General features: G+C 34.9%; 1 protein-coding gene across 1 annotated transcript; it reads right to left on the bottom strand.

The window, feature by feature from the left end:
* Positions 1-10,012: 10,012 nt before the first annotated feature.
* LOC143223264 (leukocyte elastase inhibitor-like) lies at positions 10,013-15,467 on the bottom strand. The gene is made up of 3 exons (XM_076450992.1): positions 15,152-15,467; positions 11,823-12,833; positions 10,013-10,464 (listed from the first exon to the last, which is right to left on the bottom strand). The coding sequence occupies exons 2-3, from the start codon at positions 12,804-12,806 to the stop codon at positions 10,156-10,158; spliced, it is 1,293 nt and encodes a 430-aa protein (XP_076307107.1). The 5' UTR covers positions 12,807-12,833; positions 15,152-15,467; the 3' UTR covers positions 10,013-10,155.
* Positions 15,468-16,146: the final 679 nt, after the last annotated feature.

Here is a 16,146-nt window from a genome sequence, read left to right as displayed (position 1 = left end):
CTTGCCAAAAAACGGAATTATGTGTCAAGTAAGATGTCATCCTAACAATTCTCTTCATGAATTCCAGATTGCCTTGAAAACCACTTATTTTTTATGATTCTCAAAGCTGTCCTGAACAGAAGGAGAATTGTAATATTCTGAGTTTAAATTAAAGCATTTATTAAGCCTACAAGAAACGTTCATTGTCAACTTTGTATCTAATTAAATGCTTTTAGTGAAGTTAATCCTGTGTGTCACCAGTTTCTCCATTGAATAACGTGTTTGTATTCATAGGATTCAATAGTTTTATGTTATGCTGATTTGTATGACTATTTTATAAACTTAAATAAAACATACTGAATGCAATATGAAATACTTGACGCACTTCTTTATGTATTAACGGCAATTTCAAGTACGAGAATATAATTTCTCTTCGTGTAGTTATGATAGAATATAACAGAGGTCCGTATTACGGTTACTAAACTTCTTGTAACATTCATGCCCGTTATGGTCAGGAAGTTAGGGCGCTCGACTCGCAATCTGAGGGTCGTGGGTGCGAATCCCCGTCACAACCAACCTATTTGCTCTTTCAGCCGTGGGGATATTATAATGTGCCGGGAAATCAAACTATCTTTGGTAAGAGAGTAGCTCAGAAGTTGTTGGTGGATGGTGATGATTAGCTGTCTTCCCTCTAGCCTTACACTGCTAAATTAGAGACGGCTAGCACAGATGGTCTTTGTGTAGCTTTGCGCGAAATTCTAAACAAACAAACTTATAACACTTACTGTTAAATGTGGCCATTTATTTAAACTAGTATACAATAAAGCGGGAACAGTAAACAAATATTAGACTATTTCACGAGTCTGTGTAATCTCACAATAAAAGAACGAAAAACTTTCTAATTATAAATCATAAATTATCGAACGTCCACACACTTTAGGCGGTTTAGTAAATGCTGTCAAACCAATCACTGGATGACGTAGTTCAAACTATACAAGTAAAAATGTTTATTATTAAGAAAAAAGCTAAGCAAAGGGCTATTTGTGCTCTGTTCACCACAAGTGTCGAAACCCGGTTTCTAGCAGTATAAGTCCTTAGACATACTGCTGCACCACTGGAGGACTAGAAGTAAAGAAAAACTTTAAAAAAGGAAGTTAACGCAGGTCTTCAAAAACAATACAAACAAGATAATAGGGTTTGTTTGTTTGTTTTGAATTAAGCACAAAGCTACACAATGGGCTATCTGTGCTCTGCCCACCACGGGTATCGAAACCCGACTTTTAGTGTGTATATCCGCAGACATACCACTGTGCCACTAAGGGGCGGATAATAGGGACGTCGTTTGTATTACCCCTACATAATAATGAGTGTGACATCTACCTGTCCACACTAATTACCAGCTAACCAGAGAAGGTGTCCTTTTTATAAGAGATAAGCCTCTTGCCCATTCACCCTGAGTCACAAAACGATAGTATTACCACACTTTCGTTTCCAGGACAATTGTCGAGTGCCTGAAGGTCAGAGCATTTCCATTCTCTCGTGCCCAGGACAACTGCCGAATATGAACTCTATGGAGTATACGAGTCCATCCGTAATAATTTCACGTGAAGCTGTCCCAAGCGACTAGTTTCTACAGACATTCACACCCATGTTTTTTATCATGAGTACGGTGCAATTCCACAGACTCATATTTCAGATCTCGTAAATACGGCGTGTATAGCATTGCAAAGGACAGATCCATTAAATGCTATTAATAATCACGTATCCTTTGTTCGATTATTTAGTAAAATGGTATTGCTTCTGGGGCGTGTGTGTATATTTGTTTGCTGATAGGCTGTGCATTTAAAACAAAAACATAATAGTAGAAAACAACTTTAATTTATTAAAAGCACTTTAAATGGAAATTATGAATACAAGTTTTGATAACTAAACTAAGATCCTCGTTCCATGAACAAAAAACACGCAGTTGGTAAAAAGTGTAAGAAAATGTCATTGAAGGCACTGAAAGTGAGGCAATGAATGTATAAACTAATGTGAATCTTCACCAAATGAAGGTTGTTGTAGGTGTATTGAAACTTTGCCGATCTTTACTTTCTGTAAACAAGTTGTACGTACATTTCTTTATTGACTTTAGCTTTTCTTCCCAATCAGTGGCAACAAACTCTAGTAATACATTGGAGAAGCAGCAGTAACATATACAACTGTCTATGACAACAGAATACAGGAAATGCAAAATAAAATTGCTTTGACCTATGGGTTCGTTTAGCAAGGTTGCTGTAGGTTTGTATCACCTTTATTTTCATGTTTTCTCACTTAAGTATATCTGCTGTTAGTAGTTAATAGGAAAACGGGAATAGAATGTTTAGTTCCCCTCTATATACAGTACAAACCTGTCGTTTTTCAGAACAGAAATATTCTTAAGTCTTTGTCTTTGAAAATGCAAACCGCTACAACAACGATAATTCAGGAATTTGTAAACAGTGATAATGGAAGGTACCGTCTTTCTTGTGTTCGATATCACACACAAAAAGAGAGACAGATTTTGAAAAACAAATTAGTAGTCTTCTGAAATCATTGTGATATACGAAAAAAGCAAAGAGGTTACCATTATAAAAATATTATAAGCTAATACTACTGAAACCACTGAAAAAAATTATACTATAAATTTCTGCTACACTGTCACCGAAACCGAAAAAAAAAAATCACAGTTTCTGATCTCAAAGACACTTTAAAAGATAAAAGAAGAACGAAAGAGAACATAAATATGTGTGTGCATATTTTATTTGGATGGTGCAACTATATGGCAAAAAACGACTCAAATTATGTGACAGTTATTGGTGGAAATTACCTGTAGACATTTCAGTTTCCCAAAGTCAACAAGGAATGACTTGTGAAAAGAGAAGAAGTGCTAAGACAACGGATTCATTCAATCACACATGATTAAACATTTTATTTCTTCTATAACATTCTCACTACAACTAACTCTTCACTGTTGTAAAACGCAACAAAGAAATAAATAGTTTCTTCTCAGCACTTTTAAATTAACATTATAGGTAAGCAGATTATTTAAATCATTTTAGTGAAAAGGAGTAGAATCTTAAATGAATATGAGCCAAAACAACAACATGGAAAATCTGTACCTGACTGAACAAGAGACGAATCATTTGAAAGTTTCTTTTGAAAAAAATTATTCTCTTGATAATAATTTATGGAACTCATAATATAATATTAATCTTCAGCGGAAGCTCTGAGAAACTCTTTACGTCCGGTATTTGGTATTTTCAATTTGAAAGGCTCTTAGTGCACCACACATGGAATAAATAGCCAGTTGACAGACCCCAAATTTAAGACACGGCTATCGTAATTTATAACTGCTAACCAGTGAGAGGGGGATCAATCAGCAACCTTACCCCGCACGTGGTTTCTCTTAACCGTATAGCAGAACTGTCTTTTTATAAGATAGACGCAGCTGAAAGTCAGGGGAGTTTCAATCGACATATCAGAGGACTTGAATCTTATATTATCAGATTCACAACTCAGCACAATAACCACATCACTTGGCTCTTCATTTGTGAAAATGGAAATTTCTTGAATATTTGACTACGTTCGATCTTGTTATGAAAGAAAACTTTAAAACAACACAAGTAATAACTAGTAGAGGACGTTATTATTTTTAAAAGAACATTAAATATCTTTGTCGCAAAAAGTCAGCTTATGACAGGTGTGAGGCCAGCCAAGAAATGACAGCGCTAGTTTAGGCGAGGTGTAACAATACAAACTCAGAATTAATCTGCTCGTCGTGTATCTCGACCGTTGATAAAATAATCAATTTTAGACCAGATAGAAGAGTCGGTATAGTTTGTAATTTGTATAACTCTTGTTTATAAACTAATATTTGTAATAATCGTTAATATCAGTTGTATTATTATTTGTACATTAAAATATATTCGTGTTAAGAAAGAAAATTTTGTGTATCAATCTTATTGGCAAATACCATAAATTTGCCACACATCAAATTTTGATTAACTTTTTAAATTAAAATTAAAATTTTCGGCTGTTTGAAATAGTAATACTTAACATAATAAATCGGAGACTCGTCCAAGATAAATTTTAATACGTAACAATATATATACTCTTCTGCTTTACTTAATCATGGAAGAGTATTGTTAAAACACGTTTCCTTGTGGTTGGCCTGGCATGGCTAGCACAGATAGCCCTCGAGTAGCTTTGTGCGAAATTCCAAAAACCAAAACCAAAACCAAACTTCCTTGTGGTCACTAAGTGACACACGATGGGAAGGTAGCATTGATGTTGTTTGTGCACTCTGATATTATATTGAAAACCTTGATAACATTTGGTCTCGAAAATAAGAGGTAATATACTCACCGATGTCAAGTTCCAAAGTTCAAGTGACACTGCCATCATGATAAGTTTCAAATATATGGCTAGTCTTGTATTATGGTACAAATGTTGTGCGAGTTCAACCTCACCCTAAAGAAGCTACAAGAGTGTCATCTTAAAATATCTCTATTTGACAGTTACAAATAATAAATGACATCCTTCATCAGTACTGGATTAATGAAGGCTTCTAAAGACACTGAAGAATGCAAGGTTGCATGCACAAGAAATGGAAATCTTTGGAAAAAAGTATTGCAAAAAGAAAAACGAAGGCAATATTATCATTCTAAAATTGTTCTAAGCCTACTCTTGATTCACATTCAAAGGTAATTATAAACTATAATAGCGTTGGTTGTACCTTTCATTAGTTTGCATGTTTTATTTTTATTTTGCTTTCAACCGTGATTAAAACAAACGTTTTAAAATTTCAAATATAATTTTGAAATAAATACGAATGTTCTTTATTTATACCGACACGAGTTGGCGGTTTGTTTCCACAGTCTTGTTGAATGAGTAAAAAATAATTGTCTAGTCCAACGTAGCAGTCCACTATACGACATTTCAGGTCACAGTTAAAGTAACTAAGGGCACATGAACGAATGAATGGAAGCGTATCTGCTAAAGTTAAAAGGTTGCTTGCCGGAAACTACAGAATAGCATATGTATAGCCCATTGTCTGTTTTAGTAGCGTCAAATCACGTAAAAATGTTTTTATGTTATCGTAAAAGTGTGAGAAGATGAATAAGCGGACAACTCCCTTCCCCCCAATCGTGCCTATGGATCAGAATATACGCTGTTAACTAAACCTTTAAAGCACGATTTAATATACATTTCATAGCTCCAAAGCATAAAGTGAACTTTTGATATATCTTTTATTTACGGCCATGAAGTGGGTTAACTGAGAACGTTAAATAAAAACAATCACGGTTAAACACATTTTATAGCTTCGAGGTGTATAGTGCTTGTGACGTAAAATGTGTAGTATGAAATGTTCCTCAAATATGTCACGTGCTAATGAAAAATTATAAATTTTACTGAATATTAATTAGAATAATAAAAGTGGAAAACAGTAAATATAGACCTTAATACTAAATAAAATGTAAATTATAGTAAGCCTATTATATTTATATACTTGATTTTTTGGGAATTTCGCACAAAGCTACACGAGGGCTATCTGTGCTAGCCGTTCCTAATTTAGCAGTGTAAGACTAGAGGGAAGGCAGCTAGTCATCACCACCCACCGCCAACTAAACATGCTCGCCCTCCCAGCCGTGGGGGTGTATAATGTGACGGTCAATCCCACTATTCGAGGGCGAGCATGTTTAGCGCGACGCGGGCGCGAACCCGCAACCCTCGGATTACGAGTCGCACGCCTTACGCGCTAGGCCATGCCGGGCCTATATACTTGATAAACATAACTTGCTTTGGTCTAGGAACAATAGTCTGCAAAATATGTCTTAACCAGAGGTGTGAACAAAAAAGGAAACCAAAACTAAAGCCTTAAATGTATTTAGTTGTCTTCAACTTTGTTTAAAGAAAGAAAAGTATTAGGTAACCTTGAAACCATCAATGTGATTGGACATCATTGTTGGCGATTACAAAGTGGGCCCTCATAACCTGAGGATGGTGAGCTCAACTTCCCGTCACACCAAACATGCTCGATTTTTCGGCCGTAGGGGTGTTTTAACGTAACGGTAAGTACCATTATTTGTTGGTGAAAGAGTAGCCCAAGAGTTGGCTGTGGGTGGTGATGACTACATTGTTAAATTAGGGACGGCTAACGCAGACAGCTTTCTTATTGCTTTCCGCGAAATAAAAAAAACAAACAAGTATTGTGATGTGGAAATATTTTATTTTACAATATGTAATATTTTCATTTTCTCCAAGACGCCAAAGAAAATAGTAATAATTTAATGATTATTTTCCTGTCAGTTTTTATAGCAGTTTTATTTTTATAACAGTCTTCTCAAAGGAAAATTGTAACGTATTATTTTTTACATGTTTTATACAGTTTTGTTTCAAGACGGGTGAGATGGTGTTTACAATAATAATGATGAACTATTATTTTCAGAAAATAATAAAACTCACCATTTTCTTTAAATCGTCTGTTGGTTTGCTATTGATTTTAGTTCAATTTCTCCTCTACAATGTCCAAACTAACAACAATGATATTATTTACAATATTGAAATGTAGAAAACGTACAATTATTTCATCACACTTTTAGTTGAATCAATAAACGTTTATTTAAACTTTTACAATGGTATGTCTGCGGACTTACAACTCTAATAACCGGGTTTCGAGACCCATGGTGAACAGAGCACAGATAGCCCAATATAGATTTGTGCTTAACTTCAAAGAAACATTTAATATCAGATTTATTTAATTTTACGTATTATTTTCAAACGTGTAGAAAAGTCACCAGTAATGACATGTCCTGATTACAGTTAATTACCTTCATAAGTTTATTTTGAATTTGAGCAAAGCTACACGAGGGCTGTCTGTGCTAGCCGTCCCTACTTTAGTAGTGTAAGACTAGAGGGAAGGCAGCTAGTTATTACTACCCATCGCCAACCCTTCGGCTACTCTGTTACCAACGAATAGTAGGATTAACAGTCACTTTATAACACCCCACACGGCTTAAAGAGCGAGCATGCTTGGTGTGAGGGGGATTCGAACCCGCGACACTTGGATTACGAGTCGAGCGCCTTAACCATCTGGCCATGCCGGGCCACTTATATAAGTAAAGTATGTTTGTGAATATTCCATTTATTGTGCTGTTTTTAAGGTGATTGTTACAAGATAAGCCAAACCTTTACACCGCCAAAGTACTTAAATTAAACTAAATTATACAATCTGCATTACATTAGATTTAATATTTTATTACAATTCTGCAAATTTGTCTTTTTTTGGTAAACTTACCAACAAACAAAAATTAAATGAAATAAACTTCCACCAGCCATTTTTACGCATTATTCCTTATTAACTTTTAAAATAATGCAGTTTGATGTAAAACAGTAATTATTCAAAAATGCACATAAAATGTGAAATTTAAGTGTTATGTTTTACATATTATATGATTGGCTTCCAAGAATAATAGAGTTACTCTTCAAGTCCCTTTCCGCTCTTTTAAAAAAGGTGGAAAATAAATATATATTAAGAGAGAATAAGAATAGACTTAGTAATCAATTAGAAGGAGGAAAGATTAGTTACATCATTAAGTTCTCGAAGTTGTTTATTTCATATCTCTGGACAACGTGTATCTCTGAACCATTTTTTTTTAATTCGTGTAAATCAACAAACATTACACATCAAGCATATTTGGTGGCGTCGCCTAATGAGGTGTTATTTCCGGGTTCATCAAATCTTCTACTCAAACTTGACCCGAACAACTGGCAAAGACGATTCTGACTTTAACGGGTTCACGCTAGTGGATAAAATTCATCCCTCGACCGCTTTATCAGCAGAACGTACACCAAAAATAAAACTTGCGAATCGAACTCCCTCACCACCTGGCCACGTGTCATGCCCGTTAAATAGTTATTTAATAAGTGTAGACATATCTCTAAGTCTACAAGCAGATAATGCTGCCTAACAAAGTGTAATATTTGTAAAAGTTGTTTGTTTTCTCGTTGGGAAAATCTCTTTCTTTTTTTTTTTTTTTTTTGGCAAGCTTGATTTTTTTTTAAGAGTATGGTTTGGTTTGGTTTGAATTTCGTGCAAAGCTACACGAGGGCTATCTAGCAGTGTAAGACTAGAGGGTTGTTGTTGTTTTAAATTAAGCACAAAGCTACACAATGGGCTATCTAGCAGTGTAAGACCAGAGGGTTGTTGTTGTTTTAAATTAAGCACAAGGCTACACAATGAGCTATCTGTGCTCTGCCCACTACGGGTATCGAAACCCGGATTTTAGCGTTGTAAGTCCGCAGACAAACCCGCTGAGCCACTGGGAAGCTAAGACTAGAGGGAGGGCAGCTAGTCATCACCACCCAATGTCAATTCTTGGGTTACTCTTTTCTCAACAATAGTGGGATTGAACGTAACATTATAACGCCCCCACGGCTGGGACGGCGAGCATGTTTGGTATGACAAGGATTCGGACCCGCGACCCTCGGATTAGGAGTCAAGTGCCTTAACAACCTGGTTATGTTATTTTAGGGAACTTATTTTTATAAATATATTAGCATCCAACTAGTTTCAAATGTGTTTAAATAATAGTAAAAATATAAACACTAATGTATAAGTATATTAATAATAAAAAAGGCTACGCGATAAATTTGGCGTAGGATTCTACAAAGTAAAGTCTTTATATGTTAAACTAAACAATCAGAGTTTACATTCGAGTTATAAAAAATAATAATAATGTGGTTTACATTAACACTTAACTCAAAATTGAGTTTAACAATGCTTCATTGCCAAAATAGCAAAAATGAATAGACAAAAAATACCCGCTTAAATCTCTTCTGGCTCTTAACTGTTACAGAGATGTAAGTCATCGAATATTGTGCGAGTCCCGTTCAAACACAATTTTCACACTTTTTGAGAAATAAATCGTTGTTTTTGGCTTTGCCTATTACATGAGAATTGTTGTAAGAGGAAAAAATATTATTTGATGCAATTTCATTAAATTGAAATATTATTTGAGGCATTAAGTTGAAGTAAATATAATTTTATGCATTAAATTGAAGTAAATATAATTTTATGCATTAAGTTAAAATAAATATTATTTGATACGTTAAGTTGTTTGAATTTCGCGCAAAGCTACTCAAGGGTTATCTGCGCTAGCCGTCCATAATTTAGCAGTGTAAGACTAGAGGGAAGACAGCTGGTCGTCACCACCCACCGCCAACTCTTGGGGTACTCTTTTACCAACGAATAGTAGGATTGGTTGTATTGTTAGAACGCCCTCACAGCTGAAAGGACAACCATATTTGATGTGACAGGGATTCGAACCCTCGTCCCTTAAATTACGAGTCGAACGCCTTAACCCACCTGGCCATGCCTGGCCTATTACGTTGAAGTCATTGTTATTAGATGCATTGAGTTGAAATAAACATTACTTGATATATTAAGTTGAAGTAAATATTATTTGATGCATTAAGTTGAAGTAAGTATTGTTTGATGTATTAAATTGAAATAAATATTGCTTGATACTTTAAATTGAAATAAGTATTATTTGATATATTAAGTAGAAGTAAGTGTTATTTGTTGTATTAAGTTGAGGTTAAATTAAGCTAAATTAAATATTATTTGATGCATTAATTTAAAGTAAATATCACTTGGCACATAAAGTTGAAGTAAGTATTGTTTGATGTATTACGTTGAACTAAATAATACGTGATTATTAAGTTTCTTCACTTTTCGATACTGAAGTCATTGATACTTTTCTGCAAAAACGCTCATTAGAACTGAACTTCCAGTATTATTAAGTGTCGAGACAAACTATTACGAGATAAAACAACCGCGTTCGTTTGGTAATGAAAAAGGTCAGACAGTCTTATTTCGAAAACATTGTTTTTAGTAATATGTTATCTGTTATAAAATTATATAATATATGCCTGCAGCAGGGCTGCAAATTTCTCATGATGATAGCTTGAGCTTTGTACCGGAAGAAATCGTAAAGGACAGACGAAAAAATAATTTTTTCTCTCTTTATCTTGGTAAAAAATTTTCGAGTGAGCATACATCGTAGAACCTTTGACAATTCAATGGAATTACTTTTAAAATATTTGTTCATTATTTTAGGGTTAAATAATAACTTTCAGAGTTTGTAAAAATTATTAACCAGAAAATTTTCCCATAGCAATGACCAACCCACTGACATTATCCATTATAAAATACATGAAAGGCCGATTCAGTATAATGTTAACTACTTCCTTGCCATCAGAGGGCGCTGTTGCTGTAACAGTATGGTCTGTTCCTTTAATTTCTACGCAAGTTTTGTGGATGATGTCGGTGACGTGAAGCCAAGGGAAATCGCTCATTCCATACAAGCTCGCATATCCGGGACTGAAGATACTCCCGAGGCCCATGTTTCCGAGTTCAGCCGACATGTTTCGATGATTCTCTTCCGTTCTGATGTGTGGCATCTGGAATATTTACATTTTATGTGTGCATAAATTTACAAAACGTTCTGCAAAACTACACACGTTGTTAGTTATACGACTAAATTCAACACGCATTAACAGTGTTTGATCTATAAAACTTGACCTCACGAAAAAAAACATTGTTTTTTATGTTTGAAACATAATCCTAAAGCACAAACAAATATGAAAAATATGTTTAATGAAAAAAGTGCATAAATGTTGATGAGTAACTTCTGACGTTGTGCAGTTTACACTATTACTATGAATATCCTACGGTAATTTACTTTTGTGCCTTTGATGACGGCATTAAATCGATGTTTCTATTTATTATTTTGGTGTAGCTTTTGTGATGTTAGATAACAGCAGAATACCTGAAAATAAACTACGCTCGAAATTAAACGTAAAAGAATTACAAAACCTATAACTTTATTGTGTTTATTTGTTGTTAAGCGCTATATTCACTATGGGTATCGTTTGTTTGTTTGTTTAATTTCGCGCAAGGCTACCCGAGGGCTATCTGCGTTAGCCGTCCCTAATTTAGCAGTGTACGACTAGAGGGAAGGCAGTTAGTCATCACCACCCGCCGCCAACTATTGGGCTACTCTTTTACTAACGAATAGTGGGATTGACTATAACATTATAACGCCCCCACGGCTGAAAATGCGAGCATGTTTGGTGTGACGGGGTCCCTATGGGTATCAAAATCTAGTTTTCAGCGTTATAAGCCCTGCAGAGTTATTGCTGAGCCACTAGGGAGGTCTACAAGTTGAAACTTTGTTTTACAGATTTTAGTTAATGACCCTTAAGATTAGTTTACTTTCCCCAACAGATCAAGTGTTTAATTAATAATTTTGATGATTAACAGCAGTAATTATATTATAAGTATATATCTGCTATATAAACATTAGAAGAGCGATACGACATATAATGTTATCCATAAGTTTTGAACAAGTTAAAAACGAGACGAAATGAAATTTAAAATAAAAACTTGCTGCCATTAAGGTTTCGCTTTCTTTTGATATACTAGTTAATGACATTTATATCTCGTATTCTAAAATTGGGTATTTAAGATCTCACATGCTTAAAAAAGGAATTGTACATATCAGTGTATAGTTTATCCAACCAGATAATACTCGTAAATACGCTATTTATATCACCTGTAATAGTTTTCCGTAATTTACCTACTTATCAATATTTTATAATAATGAAACGTATGAGTAGAAAAAGTGAATCCTATTTATAGTCTTACAAAGGAAAGGGACAAAATTTTCACTTTGAAATTAAGAGATGCATATTTATTCCGTAAAGTAATAATTTTTTTATCATATACTCTAATAGCTCTTAATACAATAAGCACTTACCTTTAGATTAACACTCTTTGGTTGCATGTTCAGCATAACGTCACTAAGTCGCTGAGCAGACAGGCGTGTTTCAAGGAGAGACATACTACTGGGGTCCTTAGGTAGAAGGATTACCAAAGACAGCAAGCCTCCTCTGAAAGGAATTTCTACAGCCCTAGCATTAAGATAGGAGTGCTCTGTATATCGTGGTCCAGTTTTTTCCAAGTCTTTTACCAATGGGTTGTCGTCGCTGCTGTACCGACTGTTTTGAGGTCGAAACCCACTTGTTTTGTAATCTCCGATGAAGTGGACATTGTTCGAGCTCGTCATATCTAAGCTTCCAACAAAATGAAGCCCATTCAGAAATAAAATATTTGTGGTCATTGGAGGCATATCTGGTAGAATGTTCATGATCCTTCCGTTAGTTTGTTTAGCTACGACTGCGTTGATGTGGTCTCTTGTCTCTTCTCTGCTCATCACGAAGTCCAAAGGATGGACAGTCGTATTGTAATATTCGAGGAGATCTTTTTGGAAAGGATACTTGATGGCATAATCTCTCTGCACGTACATGGAACTGTAGAAGAGCAGTTCATTATTAGACTCTTCTGCGATGGATGAAAATCTGAACCTGTCATCAGAGGTATGAGGAATGACCGATGCTCGAAGATTATAAGCTATATGGCTTAGTAAATCACGGTAAGCTTGGTGGATCGCATCAGGATACATCCCCCATAAGTATAAAGCATGGCGAAGAGTCATCATTGTCTCTCCACGTGACCCTAACATAATTGCGGCCAGAGCTGTACTAACGCTTAGAGGACTGAAAGCCATGCTGGTCAAATTGTGACTGCGTGTCATAGTTCGAAACATGTCTATACCGAATTGGTTGGTTGCAGAGGCCACTTTCTTCATCCCAAATGTTAGCCTAGTTCCATAGTTTTCTTTTCCAAGAGCTAAGGTTACTACAGTAAGCAGAATAATAAATCGTCCAGACAATCTTCTCATTGTTGAATAGAACAGGATGAAAAAACACTACAAAAAAAGACGTCATAAATATAATCTTCGCACAAGGAAATTACCATTTCAATTAATTTTTCGAAAAATATTCGTAATACTAAATATTTTATTCCACGTTTATGTTTTGCGTCTTTCTGTAAAATAATCGAAACATGGGTAGCGTGTTATATGCACTCAATATGATATTCACAGGGTGAATGGCACGAGCTTAGAGTGTTCTCTTGTGGTCATCGTGTGGCAGTTACTCAAGCATGGTGGATGACCAAACTATAAACGGAAGTGTACAACGTCACCTGTTACCGCGCTTTTACCGTTTCATACACACACAAAAAGGCTATTTGATGAACATACGATATCTAAATAGACTCGTGATATTCATTACGCATCTTTTTTATTGGTCTGAAGAAAAGCAGACTGGAGTATCCTGTTTTTGTCATGGGATATTGAAGCCTGGATGAGTCAACTTTATTTATCCATTTACAAAAGACTGAAATATTTCCATCCACAGAGTTTTCGATTCTCACATCAATAATATCAGTAATAACTAATAGCGGTTACACTCTATTTACTGGTCATTTCGCTGTTAAAAATCTGATATGAAATTAGAACGCTTAACCATCGAACATCAACTGAATTTCAAAGCTTAGTATGGAGATATGCATCAATTACTTATAGAAGTATACCATGAACTATGTCATAAGTTATTTAATTCGCGAACCTATTTCTCTCTTTCTTTTTAATGTATATGACCTTCTTACGTTTACGTTCACTATGCGACAATTTCTAATGTAGTTTTAAAAAAACACTAAACTAATCATTTTTATTGTTAATTCGTTGATTAGAAATAAGATTTTCAGAAAATTCCTCTCATTCAATGTTCTAAGTGCCTAATCGCATGCAATCATGTTGATGAGATTAAATATATATATATTTATATCATTGTTACAACGATATTATTACACTTCCAATATATATGAAATGTTTTCTGACAGCTCAGCCGTAAGATTCAAAACCTATAACTCTACAATTACGAATATGAATCCCTTCCACGAACTAAGTTCAAATGGTCCTTTGTGTAGTTTTGCGTTAATGCAAATAAACAACAAAATCAATACGAAATTCTGTACCAGTGTCACGACATCACCTCAGCTGACTTCGTTATTTCCGTCCTCTGTTCTCTTGACAAAGGTTTGCTTTTAATTTTGCGTAAAGCTACACGAGGGCTATCTGGGCTAGCCGTCCCTAATTTAGTAGTCTAAGATTATATGGAAGGAAGCTAGTCATCACTGCCAACTTTCAGGCTACTCTTTTACCATCAAATAGTGGGACTGAGCTTCACTTTATAACGCCCCCACGGCTGAAAGGGTGAGCATGTTTGGTGTCACTCAGATTACGAGTCGAGTGCCTTAACCATCTGGCCGTGCCGGGCCTTTTGACAAACGTAAAACTAAATGTATGTCACTGTTGTTGATGATTTAAACAGCAACAACTATCAGTTCCCTTCCTGTAGATCAGTGGTTCCCAACCTTTTTCATGCTCCGCAACTCTAAAAAATGTTAATATGTTCTCGCACCCCTCACAGTAATTATTTATTTAAGAATAAAGGTGAAGGTGGCCAAAACAAATGTTATCTCTGTCGTACAGTGATATGCAGAGGACGTACGTTCGTTGGGTAGGGTGAAAAGTGCACCCGCACAGAGGGCCGATTTATAAGAGGCTCGAGTTTACGTCTGTGAAAAAAACGATAAAGTGTGTATGTTGTTTTTATTTTTAAATGAGGAACGCAAAAGTTATATTTCGAACAGGGCGCCAACAACGATCGGTACGACGCTGCCATGGTAATACGTACTAATTGGAATAATAAATCCGCAGCTTACAGAACAGAATTTACCGAAATATGATACACGTCACTTAATATCGAATGAAAGAAAATAATAAAATTTGTAAAACGGGTTATTTTATATATATTTTGTTTGAATTCAGAAACATAAAAAGACTAACCAAAGATGTACACCATATGATAACTTTACTTGAAGTCTCTTTAAAATGACTAAACCCTAGATGTTATTATTATAAATGCTCAATTTATCGTATATCACAAAACTAAAAGCTTTGCGTGTGTGTTTTTTTTTATTATAAAGAATTTCTGAGTTCAGGAGAGATAATTTGATTTAAGTTTCTCTTGTTATTTAAAGTTGATTTAACTTTAACACAGTTGGACAAGAAAAAACTGTAATTGAACATTTACTAAAGCTCTGTTACCACGTTTCTGAACTACCAATGTCACGTCAATTATCGGGTAGTTTCCAATAATCTTTCAAAGTATGACTTACCGTTTGATTAAGGTTTCTCTTACTGGTGATATATTGCCGGTCTTGTATATCTCAGGCAAACTATGAAAATGTTTGTTAACAATGCACCGTCAAAGATCCTATTGTAAACACGTGGAAAACACACACATTGTTGACAACATGATAATCCTAAGCACAACCAACTGTTGCCAAACCCATTATTATCCCGTTATCGTCTACCGTATAACTCACGTAAGTGTGAGGCTAAGACCTTACGAAAGGCCCGGCTGAGCAACCAGAGACAATAATGATGACTTCTTTGACGTGTGTCCAATTCTTTTGTCTGTTGGGCGTGAACAGCCCAAAAAAACAAAACAGAAAAACGAAGTGAAACTTTCCAACCGCAAAACGTTCAGTTGGTGAATCATCGGTTGTTGCTGTAAGGCCTAAAGAAGGAAGCGAAGTAGAGCGAAACTTCCGAACATCGCCCATTATTTCGTATTTAATAATGAGAAGTTATTTGTTCTCAAAGTAATTTATTTCTATTAAATTAAATTTCGTTATTCAAGGTCTAAACACACTCCAGACAAAAACATTTCCCAAGTCCTGACAAATTCCATGTTGACACTGACATTTGAATTAAATTAAGATTTATAATTCAAAATATTTAGCGATAGCATTTTTACCAACATTTAACATGGTCAAGGTTTGAAATCGTGTTAAAAATATCCATATTTATCAAAAATAAGAAGTGATTTTACCTTGTTTATTTATTAAAGCTTTGTATTTTTTTTAATTCGATATTGGCGACGTGTTTAAAAATTGTTTTAAAATGCTAAAAAAGGTTAACAAATGATTTGTCTTTTTACAGTTAATTCTTTTATTTTTTTTACATTTTGAGCCTAATTTGACAAAAATAAAATAAAACTCAGCTACTCAGCCTTTTGATGTGCTTAGTTAATACTGACAAAACGTTATGACTTATCACTCATTTTTAAGCTGTTTATGGAATGTTTCTTTCAACTGTGGTATGAACA

The sequence above is a fragment of the Tachypleus tridentatus genome, chromosome 8 (genome assembly GCF_004210375.1).
Source record: "Tachypleus tridentatus isolate NWPU-2018 chromosome 8, ASM421037v1, whole genome shotgun sequence".
Lineage (NCBI taxonomy): Eukaryota > Metazoa > Arthropoda > Merostomata > Xiphosura > Limulidae > Tachypleus > Tachypleus tridentatus.
The sequence above is the reverse complement of the archived record's forward strand: the minus strand, read 5'-3'. Positions and strand labels throughout refer to the sequence as shown.